The sequence below is a fragment of the Corapipo altera genome, unplaced genomic scaffold (assembly GCF_003945725.1).
Source record: "Corapipo altera isolate COAL_440 unplaced genomic scaffold, ASM394572v1 44, whole genome shotgun sequence".
Classification (NCBI taxonomy): Eukaryota; Metazoa; Chordata; class Aves; order Passeriformes; family Pipridae; genus Corapipo; species Corapipo altera.
Window position 1 is genome coordinate 1,031,654 of NW_020884880.1, and position 16,333 is coordinate 1,047,986.

Consider the following 16,333-nt stretch of genomic DNA (forward strand, 5'->3'; position numbering starts at 1 on the left):
CTGGCATGTGAGCCTGGAGGCACGTACACAAAACCTGCTATGTAATTCTACACACAAGAATGCACATCTTATATGATCCTACACTCATTCCCCTCATGTTCCTTGATTTATGGAGCTTTGCATGGCAGGATTCCAGAAACTTGAAAGATTTACAAGTTTATACAAGTTTTGTGCGAGTAGCAGTGATGAAAAGCCTGCAGTTACTTGATTACATATTACACAATTTCTCTGAAGGGAGACATAGACATCACTGTGTTTTGAACAGTTTAATTTTTTTTTTCCTTTTCCCTTGACCAAGTTAAAGGAAAAGAACCTGTGCAATATAATTCTTGGAATCTTGGTTGAATTTTGTGGCAACCCTAAAGCCACTTTGCACATCAATACCTGGCGAGGGGAGAAAGCTCAAACAGCAGCTAACCTTCTAATACAGTTATGGAGACAGGAGGAGCTGGAGCTGGGAGTCAGACGTGATCAATATGGAAGGGTTGTTGGTAAGTTTTATGATGCATGTGAAACTGTGAGCAGTTCCACTGATTAGGTAAAATAATGACAGTATTTGCTTTTGTAGTCTGAACCTAATGAAAGTAAATAACAGCATTTATAGCTTTATGCTGTAATTCTTACCAAACCCCAAAGATCTTCTCTTTCATTTATTTTTTATTTTATTTATTCATTTATTTTCATTTCTTTCTGGCCACTATATGGCATTTTCTACATCAGCTAGGAATGAACCAGATACTGGACAAAACCATGACCAGCTTTCCTAATGCTGGACAGTTAAACTACTTAATTTCTTCCACAAAAGGCATTGTGTTATGTGTTGTAAAAAGAAGTGAAGCTGTTCTCCCAAATTTTTAATCATACCAGTTAAAATTTCCTGGCCTGAATTATGTTCAAATTGCTGGCCAAACTATCAAAATGATTCATGGTGTCCACAAAGTAAGTTGGATTTCCTCTGAGTTTGTGAACATACTACTTCTTCATTCTTCTACTCTGGTTTTATGTTTTGAAATTATTAGACATGAAGAGACCTATTGCTAGCAGCTTCCAGAGACAGCAGAAGGTCATTCCTGTGCCTGCCAGCTGTCCCAGCTTTGCCATCATGGAAATTTCAGAGAACATGCGGGCAAAACTTTATTCATTATTTTGCAAGTTGGGTAAGACTAGTGAATTGCCTTGTCAGTGTCTTATTTGTCATTAAACTGAACTTGTTCCCTGGTGATCAATAAAGTCACTATAAAAAAAAAAAAAAGGTCGAAGGAAACTTTGTGATGCATCACCAATACTGATATTAATAAATACTTGCTCATTCTGTTCTTAAAAGTCCCTAATCTTGGGGATTTCAATAATTCTTCAGTACTTTGCTGCCCCTACCATTAGGGAAGTTAGGAAGACTCCCCTAATTAGACTTAGGAATTATTATGAAGAGTTTTTGTTAGACTAAACCTGAAATTTGCTTGAAATTCTCTGTAATTTGTTTTCCCACACTCAATATCTCTTTTGCATATTTTAGCACTTTTACATTTATTTCCCTAGATTTAGAAAGACAGTACTCACTCATTTTCTCTCATTTTCTAGCCTCTAATTATTTTTTTTCTGGAGTCTTTCCAATTGATTCAAATTCTTCCTGATCTGTAGTGTCCCAAAATTGACAATACTCCAGCAGAAGCCTCACAGCCAAATACAGCTATGTTGCTCTACTCATCTTGTAAATAAACATTCAGAGACATTAATGTAACAATTGCTGTATTCGTAGTAGCTTTGTTTGCTTTTTCGACTTAGAGTCTTGTTCAGTCATCTACCATCCTGGATTTGTATAGATAGCTATTCCTACATTTAGAATTTTTTATTTGTCCTTACTGAATTAAATTCTCTGTGTTTAGATAATTTTTCAGACTGGCAAGTTAATCTGCATTTTAATATTTCCCTTCAAAGTGCTGTGGTCCCTCCTAATTCTTCATTGTTTGCATACTGAATATGAATACTCGTTACATCCTTGTCTTAAAACCTAGATTGAAGTCAAGATAAGTGATAAATTCTTCCACATGCATAGGATTTTTTTATCTGTCTATGGACAAAGTTAGGTCTTAGTTTTTACTAACTCGTGGTGGATATTATTTTTTTTCACTGTTACCATTTAGCCACATAAACATTATTTATTATTGGTTTCAGGTTTGGGGGTTTTTTTAGGAACTGAACTGAATCAATATTCTCTAGCTTGTCTTTTTTCCCTTTAAAAATAAACCTAATTTTTGTTTTTTTCACATGCATCCTCCACAGTTCAAAGGTGATCAGTAATTGTTCTGAGATTGCTTCAACCAGTTCCCTGGGTAACCTAGAGAATTAACTGGTTTGAAAACATCCTTAGTTTCTCTAATAATCTATAGCTGGTGTCTCCTCTGTTGTAACCCAGGTTCTTACTAATTTTTATTAGCATTGATTATGTTAAACATTGGATCACAGCTGAATTCTTTACTAAAACAAAACAGAATAAGATTTTCTTCAAACTTTCTCCTATATTCACACATGCCTTTTATGTTAGTTGTATATATTGTAATGTCTCCTGTGAAGTACTGAAATGACATGAAAGCAGATAATATAATATGAAAATATTTTTGTAGTCTTTTCTCGGCATCTTTCCCTTACTGTTAGGCTCCACAACAGCCTGTAACGTGGTGATCCAGAAAAGTAGTTTTAAATGCTCATTATTTATGGCATTTCTTAGCTTCAAAAGATGATGTAATTATACTCTATACAAATGCTACATTCCCAGTTAGCACACGGATGGTATGATGAAGTCTAGAAAGAGATTTGATAGACTGTATATCGATTTTTTTTAATTAAGTACAATTAACATTCAATATTCAAAAATATTCAAATAATCAAAAATATTCAATATTCAGAAAAATTAGGCGTAGTCTCGGCAGCTGTCCTTCTCTGCCTTATTCTTTTGCACATAGTGGAAACGTATTTTTTAAAGATGGAGTCATGATGCTCGAGGCATTGTGCTGAAGGCACAAATCTACAGTATGGAGGACACCCTCTTTACACAGCTTTGAAACAAAGCACTAATATAATTTTCCTATTGGCTACTTCACAGTTAAAGCAAACTCTATTTGTGCTGAGCTGCTGCTTTAGAAACCGTCATCTGTAGATTCGAATGTTTGTCTGCTTTAACAGAAGATTCAACCCTTACCACAAAAGTGTAGCAAATGCAGTACTATCCTGGCCTTCCAAGTGATGGGAAGGTCAATAGAGCCACTTCTAAGTAAAGATTTTAGTATAGAGAATTTATTATGGAGAAAACAAGGTTTTTATCAGCTAAAGGCTGCTCAGGATCAAGAATGGCTGACTGGTGTATGTGTGATGAAGATTTTGCATGTGATTATATGATAAATAATGTCTTTTTTTATAATGTTATATTTTAAGATAAATTCATAATACTGTTAATATAGCAATTATTCATATTCTTTTAGGTTTTGAAAATTTACCTGGCTTATCTGCTGAGGATTTTGTTACACTTGCTATCATTCGACGTTATATTGACTTTAAAGTGAGTATTGTTCAAGAAAATATTACTACTGTATCTGCATTTCCAAAAATAACAAGTATATCCCAGGATACAACAAATAATCCTTCAGAACCATCCCCTATGTCACAAGTCGCCTATAGTTTTACAGAGTATAAACCAGTATTTTCCATCAAAAGAAACAAGCCCACCTCCAGCATTGCAACAATCCCCAGACTCATTCCTTGTACTGCTGCAAATCTTTGTGACCACACAGAAAATAAGACTAGAAACTAATGCTAGTTAAAAACACCTCAGAAAAAAGTAGTTTTAACTGTTTGCCAGCTCAAGAACAGGAATGCACCAGGAGTAAGAAACTGGGGCGGGGCTGGTAAGTAGGAGAGTAGGATTGCCTTTTTGGGCAGTAAGGTCAGTTATGGGGGACACTATTAAAAATTATATTAAATACACATTATGATACAGGTTCTTCTGTGCTTTCCCATCTTTATCCCCACATACAGTAATCATCCATCCATCCTGTCTAAAGTTAAGAAAGATATGCCTATAGGAAACTAGAACAGGATAACAAGCATTGTAGGAGTCATCCTGCTCAAAAGATCCTTTAGTTTATGCCAATTTTCTGCTTAGGAACAAAGTCTCTCAAAGAGAGCTTGAAGTGTTCAGGAACTAGCAAGACTCGATCTTTGGTTGATAATTCCAACTTCCGTTCATGCCTCATGTCACAGTTTGCTCTGGTAATGTCTGCAGTTTAAGATTTTAATAAGCAGGCAGTAGGACACAACACTCTTGTAGTTTGATATCTTAGAGTTATCTGTATTTCTTCTGAATTTCTGTACTTATCAACATTCTAGTTACTCCTCTGTGAAATCAAGCTTGGACTTGGGAAGGCTTAGGGAGCAAATTCATTCATGAATGAATTTGGCATAGCATTAGTTAAGGCTAACCTTGCATAAAAATTCTGGGAAGTCAAACAACAGTAAAGAGAGACGTGGTTGCTCTATTAGGTTTTGAATGATTGAGTAATTTTGAAAAATGAGATCAATATCAAATAGTGTGGTGTCGTTTCACACGCAGGTTGGAGAAGTTTGGAGTGAAATATGTGCAGAACTAAAAGAAGAATTCAGGCCTATTATGTCGGATGAGGATGCCTTGAAAAGAATTTCAGAGATATCAGAAGATATTGGACAAGCAGTTAATGCTGTACAGACTCAATTGATTGAAAGTCAACTCCACCAAGAAATCCAAGAAGAGAACCAAACATACAGAAAAGTAAGACAAGAAGTATTTAAATATGTAAATAAGTAAAGCCTGTGTAAGCTTTTTTTGTCAATTTATATGCAGATTTTCTTATTATAAAATGTTGAGACTTTTATACGTCTACCTTGCTTGAAAATGGTGTAATCTGTCTCAGCAGCAAAATTTTACCTTTAAATTACACTAGGTTAACATCAGTCCTCCCAAATACTACAATTTTCCCAGTATTTAGAGAGTAACATGAAAAAATGATGCAGTGTCATCAGTGATGCATCAGCAATGGTGTGAGGAGAAATTATCATTATGTTGCTATAGAGTTGCAGCTATGTTCATCTGTAGCAGATAACAATTAAAAGCACCAATTACAACTACATCTGCTTCTTAAAACAAAATGTAAGCCTCTGTTGTGAGTTCCCTTGGCTGAATATTCACAGAGCTTCATTACTTCAGAAAGTAGGGCTTTGGGCTTCCCAGCATGCTGAGGATGAGCAGGTATAGATATTTTCCAGCTTTAGTTATAAGGCAAGTGTTTGGCATTTTTTCTCATCTATTGTCTCACCTTCTCCTGCTTTCTAAAAGTAAGATCAGTTGGTCCAGTTATCTAAAATCTCATGCTAGTGTTTTTGAGGGATTGTCATGCATTGTGATAACTGCACTTTTGTTACCTGAACTGATTCTATCTCTCTTGTTCAGCATTTGAGAGTAAGAATATACAGAAAGTGTTCCTGAATGACCTGGGCCTCTTGCAACATATGTGTCCAACATATGTATTGCAAGAGAGGAAAATGAGCTTGCACAGAGCAAGTAAGCTTCTTTTGTTTTTAAAGGCAGTGCATAAATGAAGTTTTTAAACAACAGGTACTTTACTACGACATTATTATCCAATTTCAGGTGAGAGGGATGATCTAAGGTAACTAAAAGGGCATAGGTGAACACACCTTTCAAACAGCACAAGCAAAGAATTCAGAAAAGCTCATGAGAATAGGATTGTATTGCACCTTGTAGATCTCATTTATATTACAGATCCGAGCTACACGTAAGCAGAGGGAAATGATAAATAAATCTTGGGAAAATTTCTTGACTCGGACATCAAACTATGAGGCACTGAAGGTAAGAAATCTGATGGAGCAAAAAATTTACGTTGACGGTGTAGTTATAATTGCAAAGTTCCAGAGATGTTTCTTAATGAATTATGAGGTTTTTCAAGTAGAATATAGTAAATTTTATATTCACACAGACATAGAAGAAGTAACTGTAAGATGTACTCGCTATGATCCTTCTGCTCTTCTGATTAAAATCACAGATTGAGGATCAACCTTGTCACTTGCAATTGAGGGGTGTGTGTATATATGTATATTTGTCCTGAAACTGTTGAAACTAAAAGTCTGTTCATTCTTACTTCTCTTAAATTTTTCTTAATTTTTTCTAATGGTATTTTTAGTACAGCAAGCATCTTTCAGGATGGGAAATATTTTATGAAGGAGTTTTTTCTAGCAATACTCGTGCTTTCCCCAAAAACCATAAAAAATACTGGACTCCTTGTTTGGGAATTAGTTTAAGTTGTAGAATGAATGAAATCAGACTTAAACAAAGCTTTGGCAGCTAAATTTAATTTTTCCTCATTTCCCTAAGATGTAAAGGAAAATAATTTTCTCCCTGTGCAAGCACCTCCCTGGCCTGTGGTAAAGATCTATGTTAGAATTAGAAATTAAAAGGGGCCCAAAAAGGATTTGGAGAACTACAGACTCATTAGTTTTAACTGAGTCCCTGGGAAGCTATCTTAGGCACATGAGGGACAAGTAGTTTGTCTGTTATGGATTTACCAAGGACAAGTCACACCTTGCCAATGTGATTGCCTGAAAAAATTATTTGTTCTAGAGAAAGAAGAAGGTAGATGTCTATTCTCTTGTCTTTAGCAAGGTTTTTGTCTTGTGGTAGCCTTCTTGTAGCCAAAATGGGGAGGTACGGACTGAACTACATACAGGTGGACTACAAGTTGGATGAAAAACTGGCTGGACTGATGGGCTCAAAGGACAGTAGTCAGTGATTAAAGTTTAACTAGCAATCAGTTTTGAGTGGTATTCCTCAGAGTTTATTATAGGGCTGATAATATAGGGTTGATTTAACATTTTCATTGATTACTTGCATATTGGATCCCTATTCATCCTCATCACATCCCCATTCCAGGTGTGGCTGCCCCATCCCTGGAGGTGTTGAAGGCCAAGTTGGATGGAGCTCTGAACAACCTGGTCTAATGAAAGGTGTCCCTGTCCACAGCAGAGGGGTTGGAACTAGATGATCTTTAAGGTCCCCTTCCAACACAAACCATTCTGTGACACTGAGCTGGAGGAAGCAATCCATATGCTGGGAGGTGGGGTTACTGTTCAAAAGGATCTTGACAAGCTGGAGGGATGGGCTCATGAGGTTCAGAAAAAAAAACCATTCAACGGGGATATATTGAGGTTGTGTTGTGATGCCTCAGAACAGCTGAAGACTGAAAGGCGATGTAGGTGTGTGCTGTGCATGGGGTGACAAGCTGATCATGAGGCAACAGTGCGCTCTTGTGGCGGTGAAGGCTCACAGCAGCTAATGCACATCCGTGTGCTAGAATACAGCCCGCAGGTCACAGCCAGCGAGGATTCCCTTCCCGCCCTTGCAGTGCCACGTCCATTTATTCTGTTTTCAGGTCTTCAGTACAAGAAAGAGTCACGAGCCAGAGGGATGGTATTACAATTAAAGGAAATAGAATTATCACCTCATTTATTTTGTCATTTTGTTAGTATATTTTTGAACAAGTGCAAATGACACAATTAATTCAGATTAAAACAACTTTGCCTTTTTTTTATCTTCAGAAAGCGAAAAAGCTTCAGGAAAAAGCAATAGACGCTTCCAGACCTAAATTAAAGACTCAAACTGGAACAGTCCATTCTACTGATATTGAAGGCCTGCATACAACAGTAAGTAATCTTCAGTGACACTGTTTTATTTTCATTAATATGAAAGTGGTTTGGGGTTTATTCTGGCTATATATGTGCTGCTGCTTATGCTTTCTTTAAGAGTGTTTATGTTGAGAAGCTCCAAGTATATAAGACAGAATCTGTATCTCCTGAAAACCACCGTTTCCCATTCTGGCATATCCTCGGGCAACTAGTTGGTCAGAATGAGATTCAGATCTGCAGATTACTCTGAAAAAGTGTGGGCAAGATGGTCCCTATGCTACTTTTCATGTAGCTCTTCTGAGGCAGCCACTCATGAAAACCTTGCTGAGGTCAAGATCTCCTTCATTTATTGTTGGATAAATGTGTGGTCTCCAATACATCCACAGAGGGGTTCTTTGTCAGTTATGTGTTCCTGACTGTCTGCAGATAAGCCAGTCATTGTATCTGAGAAAACTTTGGTTTTTTCTCATTTCTGTCAGTTAATTCAAGTGTGAGAAAATAAAAGCCATTGTTAAGATCTCATTCAGGCCTAAGAGCATGTTTAGATGTTGGGTTTTGACAAGATGTGGTAAGACATGAGAGAATCCCCATTCTAGTCAATAACTGGTTCTGAGCCAGCTGGATTGTTTCTGTGTAAGCATCACAGCTAAAGAGGATTTTAGGGGGAGGGATAGTTTCGTGGCTGCTTATAAATTACTCTTACACATAAGGAGAAACAAGCTGAGGTGCTGTTTTCAAACTTGTACAAAATGAGAGATTCTATTATCATGGGCTCTCTGGCATGAATGAATAATGACAACTAAGGTGGCTGTAACTTGAAAAAGTAAAGAGACAGTTCACGTTTGGTGTGACGAAGAAGAGATAAGCTTAGTGAGAAGCAAGGGGATTGGCTCGAGTGCTGGACTAGGATTTTTATCAAATTATCTTTGTCCTAAACTTCAGAAAGATATGGAGGGAAGCATCTGTGAATGCAAGATGAAGTGGGCTGGAAAAGTTTACTTACTTGCATATACATCATTGATACTGTTAAACAGCAATATTTTGCAGAAAGTATCTGAAAAATTTAGATATAAACATGGGTGATCTGGCAATTGTTAGTAGAGAGAAATATATTGTTAGATTTTATTTTAGAGGCTTGAACCTCAAGCCAAGATTGTTAATTTCTTTGAGGGAGAGGATTTAACAAGAAAATATCTTTATGATTCTATAAGAAATATTTCAATAACTGTAGATAAAAACAGGAAAAAGGTTAGTCCATTTTGCAAAATAAGTGTATTGAGAAAATGAATACATCAGCAGCATCATATAAAATTCCTTGGGTACATTGCTTAGAAGAATTACAAATGACAGATATGGCTGGAAAGTTTTTTTATGCAACAATTTTCTTCCCTCCTCTCTGGCACACACCTTTAGCAGCAAGAGATGAAGATTAAGCTAAGATGGTTGTTGCAAACCAGTCAAGGTCAAGTGATCAAATGTGAGCCACATGCACTCAAAGAGTTGCATTTTTTGTTTCAGTAGGTCACAGTTAGAAGGCAAAGCTGTCACTCAGGGATTTTTGTTCAAAGACCTAAACCTATTCAGTATAAAGAGTAGTAATGAGACTGTAAAGGGTATGCCTCTTTCAGTCTTGGAGTTTTCCTGGAGCAGTACTTATAGGCAATTGCAAAGAGGGTCTGTTCCTTTTTTTTTCCTTTGAAGTACTAATGTGTAGCAAAATTCTGAGGACAAAATCTGTGGCTGATATTCTATACAAATCCAAATAGCATTGCACAGCAAACTTCTGTTGTAATAAAAGCTTGATTTTCCTTTTTTTCAGTTCATAAGATCTGAATGAAGGCAGAAAAGCAGAGCACATAAAATCACCTGCTGAAAAACATTCTCCTTTTTTTTTTATTGATGGGAACAAATTGTGAATTTAGTGTAAAGGATATTTTTAGTGGGCCTCAGAAACCTCAGAGGCATCTCCACCAGTTGAATAATATTTTCAAAAGACAGTTCATGATTTAACTTTCATCTTATTTTAAATGCTAACATGAAAGTCAAGCAGTGTATTTATTTTGTATTTCAGATCGGGCCTGGTCGCTTAGTAACTGTTGAAAGTACACCTCGTCAATTCATTCAAGGGCCACTGGCTGTTACAGACCTTGCTCATGGAAAGCCCTCTGTAAAAGGGAGCTCAAGAAAAGATCAAAAGAGATAAAACATTGGACTCAGTCAAGAAAAAATCAGTACCTGTAGAATAGAGGGTGTTCCAAACAGTGCTTTGAGTATTAATATATAGTTACCTATATGTAGATACAAGATAAAATCTATTTGTAATGCTTTGATAAATTGCTTAGAACATCTTGAGAGTAAAATTGTATTTTCCCTTAATTAATATGAATATGGGAATTTTTTTTTTAATAAAGTACCCTGTACAGTATGGTAGAAAGGTATGTTGAGTCTGATAACTTTGTGAGCTAGTATCCACCATCGGTAGGTCTGCTATTTATATTTCCATCTCTTGCTGACACATTCCACACATTGCAGTTTAAGTACCTCATTGAGCAGGGTGATAAACCTTCACATAAACACATTCAGTTCTTCATTTTCCTGGATACCATACCCACCTCGTACTTGTCCAAGTCCGTTTTGTTTCTTGAATTGCCACCTTTAGCATCAGGACTTCTGACACCTACTTCTCTCAGTCTTCATCTAAACTCTCACTTAAAAGCTTGTTTATGCCAACAGTTTCTCTGAGCCTGCTGGAGAGACATGCTGGAATGTCCTGCTCCTTATGGGTTGTTCACAGCTCTTTAAATTATCTTATTAATCTAATTATTTGTTGGGCTATTACTCATATTGTCTCCAACAAAAACTCATCCTCTTCCACCCTAGCATCTCTAGAATACCAACACAAGCTGGTAAGCAGCAGACTTTTATGTTGATAACTCAGTTTCTAAGATATTTTCTTCTCTCTTAATTTGGGCAATGCCAGAATTTGCTATATTACAGTAGAGCAAGATTCCCTGAAGGTGTTACTTGGTTTTAAAATCAGTTACTATCCAGTGCTATGGCATAAATTTCTGTGACATTGCAAGCTTGTACACTGTGACATACAAACTCTGTCATTTTTGCCTGTAAGCAGCACCTTGAGAAAAGCACAAGCTTTCACTTTGTTAACTACCAACTTGAAGAAAGGAAATAAATTTGAACTAAACATATTCCAACTCCCTTTTTTACTTCATGAAAGAAGGATGGGATGAGGGTGGGGGTGAGGGTGTGTAAGCATGTCATAAAATTATGTTTGTCCCTATAACAAGACATAGCAGTGGTCACATTAAAAATAAAGACAAATAGTTTTGTTTCAAAATAGTCTACATAAATTTTATAAAAATAAGAACTCTAAGAAAATAATGAAGTAAAATAAAACAGCTATATGAAAAATGGTACTTGAAGTTAGAAAAGTCTCTACATGTGTACTTTCCAAAGATCAGAAGCATTTTCTTATGGGCAGCTCTGTTAAACACCTCATTGTAGAGTAAGAAAGTAATCTGGTACTTAAAGCTAGAGAAATTAAATTCAGCTATGCTAATTTAATGTAACTTTTTATGCTGGCCCTCTGCTGACTGATACTTTTTAACTATAATCTACTTTCATTATGACATTTTTTCCCAAAATTATCCTGATGAAGTTTAAGTACGTTTTATAAAACAACCCTGGACATGCAAGAACCCCTGCCTACAAGAAATGTTAGCTAAGGTATATAGATATTCTCTTACTGAAGTCCTGTGTCAAGTAAAGTCTTACTCATTTATGTTTATATTTCTCTGACAACTCTGCAGCAGCTTTGCTCCTTTATTACTGCTTGAGAGATTGTATGCTCCATTGTCTTTTCACGATTAAAACCAAACAATAAATATTTTGCTAGGAGACCAAAGACTGTGACATTTAGAGGGTTTTTTACATGCTTGCACACATGTGAATGTGTGGGTGACTCATTACTACTGGCAGCAAGGCAAAGGCCTATTTAAAAATAAAAACAAAACGTAGAGGAATTCTGTAAGTCCTTCCAATTTTTGAGCAAAGACTACAGCAGTACAGTGTAGCCAAGGTATGGATAAAGAAGAACTTTTAACTGGAAATCAGTTTTGCTTATGCAAAAACTAAATCAGGCACAAAGTGAGCCCCACAGAATATCTCCCCCAACTGCATTGTGCTTCTGCTACAGACACCCTGACTGCAAGCAAATGCTCTTGTTAATTGAGCATTAATGTAAATTAATAATGACTGGAGAAGAAAGGGGATAGAATTTCCCCAAATGCTTACGTTTATACTTAATTAATTAATACTAACACAAGGCTCACTGCAGCACAGACGACATTTGATTTTCCCAGCCAGCCATGGACCATGGTCTGGCTGTCAAGGGGGTAGGGGACACATGACACCCAAGACACTGGGCTTGCTGTCCCTGCTGTAACCTAGGCATGGAAAAGAGCAGGAGTACTGGTGGAAGAAAAGGTCTTCCCATTCCTTCCGTGTTAATCCCTCATGCAGACATCCCTGGGGTATCTAGCTGTGACTTTCCATGGCTCTGTCATAGACATGTCCATCATAGTATGTCCACCTGGAATTTGTTTGCTGCTGCTGCTTATGGTGCTGTGTTCCTGTGGTCCACAATCACCTGCCCCTTTGGCAGATGCCGCAGGGTGACCATAGCACTTGATTGTTCAAACATTCTGCAGCCAATTATGATAGATGCTAAGCACCTTTATCTCCTACAGAAAGCTAATTCAAAGAAAGACTGTAGAAAGATGAAGCCTTTAAAATTGCATAGGATACTTTGCTCTTACATTCAATTAAAAGACCACTCATACAGGAAACATCACCTTTAAAATGTTATTATAGTTTGACAATTCTGTAGGTAATGAATAAAATTATTTGTGAACAAGGGGAATTTATTTATTTGATTAATGACAGTTAAAACATTTGCTGCCAATGCAATATAGTACACCACTTTATAAACTGGATATTGCTGGAACAGATTCCTGAAACTGCTGGATTTGGGTATGTTATGACTCCCTCTGTTTGCTCAAAAGAAAAGGTGTATTTAAAATATTATTTATATCAGGAACTTAGTTATACTCATTAAATCAAGAAGGGTTTCATAATTACATATAAATACATATACAAACATAAAAATTTGCATAGGAGGCAGTGAGAGAGGGGAATAAAATAATTTGGTTTTATTTCTCTGGGCGTGGGAGTGGAGATGGTCCAATCTTGGTCTAAAAGGCAGTTTCCCTAAAATATGCTTTATACTATGAGCTGAGCTCTGCCCACATGAATGCTTTAGAACCCTCAAGTCACAACTACCTAGAGGCTCCTGGAACTGTTAAAGTCTCATGGGTAAAGAGAAATCTCTCACTACTTTTTTACCCTCTCCAAAATACTGTAGGAGACAAATTTTAGAAGATGCGGTTCAATATTGTGTTTACCTAAATAAACATTTACAAATCTATGAGACTCGCTGGATATTTTACAAACTATATATGAGCTAGGCATTATGTGGGATGGATTTCTTGTTACCTATGGAGGTTTATATGCCATTACTACATAAGTACTCTTTCCTACAATAATAAAAACCAGCTGGAATCTCATAACAGTCTAGAATACAACAAGGGCTGAACAAGCTGCATTGCTCAAGGAGTAAAGTGGAGAACAGTCAGCATTTCTTAGGCTTTTTGTGCTCAGAAGAACTGGATTATCTAGGTGGTTAATCTCCATGAATTATTTTATCCATACTCAATGGTTTACGCGGGGAGCAGTAGTCAAGTCAGTCTCTCAGTCTTTCAAACCACTTGATGCAGGGTCTCTTCTCAGCTGTTGCCTGCTGTGACAGGGATGGATTACATCACCTTATTTACAGGCTTGCATAAAGCACTGTTCTTAATGTAATGTAGTGGTGGCTTTTCAAATAACATATTAATAGACAAGAAGATTACTAGTATTCAAACCTTGCTACTTAGAAAAATATTTTAATTAATCCATAGCTTAGAATAAGCAGTGATAAAATACAAAGTTTATACTGCACAGGACATTACAATAAGCATAATCCTTCTCGTTAGCTTGGTGTCACACCTCTGTTTTTTCAATTCTTAGAAGTAAATAGTATCTGCCAGACACTGTATAAAATATGTTTGTTGACATTTTCTCCATTGCTTAATGTATAAAAATATACTGGGTTTCCATCAAAATTAACTTTTTAAAAAGAGAATTATTGGAAAAGACAAGACTACAAAAATATGACACATTCAGACTTACAATCTTACCTGAGAGAACAAAGGTAAAACAAAGTTCAAAACACAAAATCATTTAGACCATGCAGTGGGGAAAAGGCAAGATTGGTCGATGGCAAGACAGGAAAGCAAAAGTGACAATGTGGGGGCTCATATACTTATCAGTTTAGCAGTGATTAAGAACTTTATACAAGGAAAAGAAAAAAAATTTAACCATGCCAAAGGATTTGTCTAAGCATCTACAATATATGCTGTGGTTTTGTGCTCCTTCATTTTGATGTTGCCTTGCTGAGGTATCTTAATTTTCTCTCCTTTCAGCCTAAAATCAGTTGGTGAAAGCAGACCCTGCAAGATTATGAAAGAAAGGTAGTTATTGTCTAAGCAATATGTTAGGAAAGCTAGGATTAAATGATCTCCATGTTCAGTCTGAAAACCTAAATCATCTGACTGGGTACATCAGTAAAAAAAGTCCATTGCTGAGGAGGAAGGGAGATAACAGATCTAGGACTGGTTAGTGAGATGTAAAGCCAGTACATGATCTCAGTTCAAACTCATCCCAGACAATGATGACCAGAATCTGTCACTGTTTAGTGATTCACAGTGACCATTAAATCACATTATGTGTAAGTAGTTTTAACGGGAAGAATATGGTTCAAACGGTCAGGAATTTGGTCTTCCCTTTTCACAGAGGGATAATTCCCCAAAGCTGAGACTGAAGTCTGAATAGCAGGAATAGTATTGTAACTATTGTATTAATGTATTATCATTGATATGCACACAGTGGTAAACACAGAATTCAGCATCCATTTCCACACACTCCCATGTGCGTACCCAACATATTTTACACTTCGTTAAATATAGAAATATAGTGCCCTGACGACTAATGACTAATGTATTGTGAAAGCAGCTACTTTTGAAAGATGCAAACACTTTTGACAAGTAGAGATAGAAAACTGGAAATTACTGTATTGAGTTGTCTAAACAATCAAGGACAAGGTTAAAGCAGTGGTTCATTGTAATGTCAGTACATAACAGACTAACACCATATCCTATAATTACCTTCTAAAGTTCTGTGTGAGTATGTGGAAGAATATTTGGGAGATGTTAATTGCCTTCTGCCCATTCCATGGGATCTTGAGAGCACACAGTCTACATACATATCCCAGAAGTTCTGGGCTAAATCATTGAAGAGTTCATTGTGCTTGGGCTTAGGGGATTCCTTTAGGAACATCATGAAGTCCCAGAGAGCGATGACTGTATCTGCTACCTTGAGTTTCTTCATCTCCACCAACCCATGGGATGATACCTCCCAGCACTGATGGTCAATCTCACCCAGGCTTGGCGGAGTTTCTTTTTGATAGTCTAGATTGGCATAAACCAAATTCACTATCAATATACAGCCCAGCTGAAGATACCACCTTCGTTTCCATACAAATTCCATACTTGAACAAGATACCTGAAAATGAAGCATATACAATCACAGTCATTCTGCCATTATGTAGTTCAAGAGTACCCCAAGAGACTATTCATGCATATATACAGAAAAATACTTTTTTTTTAAAACCATGTAATAAATACCAGTCAATGAACCCTGACACAGAAGCTAGGTTGGAAATCGTTAATGCTGTTTAGAACATGAGACCCTGAAGCAGAAAGTTTGAAGTGACCAGACCCTATGTCAGAAAGGTTCCTTGAGACCAAGACTTCTTCCCTTAAACTCCTGCACTTGGATCATGAGTAAAATCAGGTCAATAGCAAATGTTTAAAGAATACTATTGGTATGCTATCAAACAAGTAACAGAGCTATAAATAGCCAGTCTTTCATGGAAAAGCTCAGCTCAGAAAGATGGTAATGAAGGTATGGTAAACCAGACCATACACTCTACTGGGTGAGCATCACCACATTCTGAACTCATTCAGTAGGTGTTGAAAGACTTGAAAAAGGCAAATTCCTTTCTGGCTTATGTTAGAAAATTAAGTAAACTTTTGGCATAATTATTTCTACCATATATTCAAAACACAGAAACTATCTGGAGAAATGGAGATGGAAAGAGCAATAATACAGGAGGCATAATGAGAACTTCAAATGCTACAGAATATGTATTCATTATTACACATGGATTCCCTCTGGGAGAAATGCAGTTTTCCTATGATGTGTATTCCATATCCTTGAGGCAAGTACAGACAGAACTCACTAAAACACCTGATAATTTTTTTTTTTACTCAGTTCCTTCCTATCAGGATAAAGTACAGTGGAATAGCAGTGTAAAACAAACAAAAAAAAAAGCAAACCCAAAAAAACCTCAAATGAGCATAAAAAGTCTGAGAAG

At 36.6% G+C, this 16,333-nt stretch overlaps 2 protein-coding genes across 4 annotated transcripts in view; one reads left to right on the plus strand and one right to left on the minus strand.

Moving 5' to 3' along the window:
• LOC113945168 (GTP-binding protein 10-like) overlaps positions 1-16,333 on the plus strand; it is a 53,780-nt gene that overhangs the window by 17,878 nt on the left and 19,569 nt on the right. For 2 of the 3 annotated variants that reach the window (XM_027639025.1, XM_027639028.1), the window contains 6 exons: positions 299-491; positions 1,020-1,157; positions 3,477-3,553; positions 4,604-4,798; positions 5,807-5,893; positions 7,636-7,740. In XM_027639025.1, coding sequence (XP_027494826.1) covers positions 299-491; positions 1,020-1,157; positions 3,477-3,553; positions 4,604-4,798; positions 5,807-5,893; positions 7,636-7,740 — 795 coding nt within the window. Of the gene's footprint in view, positions 1-298; positions 492-1,019; positions 1,158-3,476; positions 3,554-4,603; positions 4,799-5,802; positions 5,894-7,635; positions 7,741-16,333 lie in introns of all 3 variants that reach the window. The other variant, XM_027639026.1, reaches the window with a different exon arrangement.
• On the minus strand, positions 14,011-15,541 carry LOC113945169 (protein FAM237A-like). The gene is made up of 2 exons (XM_027639030.1): positions 15,063-15,541; positions 14,011-14,348 (listed from the first exon to the last, which is right to left on the minus strand). Exons 1-2 carry the CDS (start codon positions 15,472-15,474, stop codon positions 14,329-14,331), a joined length of 432 nt encoding a protein of 143 aa, XP_027494831.1. The 5' UTR covers positions 15,475-15,541; the 3' UTR covers positions 14,011-14,328.

Coding starts and splice junctions, on each gene's coding strand:
- LOC113945169 (XM_027639030.1), bottom strand. CDS start 15,474: ATGCTTCATTTTCAGGTATCTTGTTCAAGTATGGAATTTGTATGGAAA. Junction 14,349..15,062: donor CTCACACAGAACTTTAGAAG/GTAATTATAGGA, acceptor ATAATCTTGCAG/GGTCTGCTTTCACCAACTGA.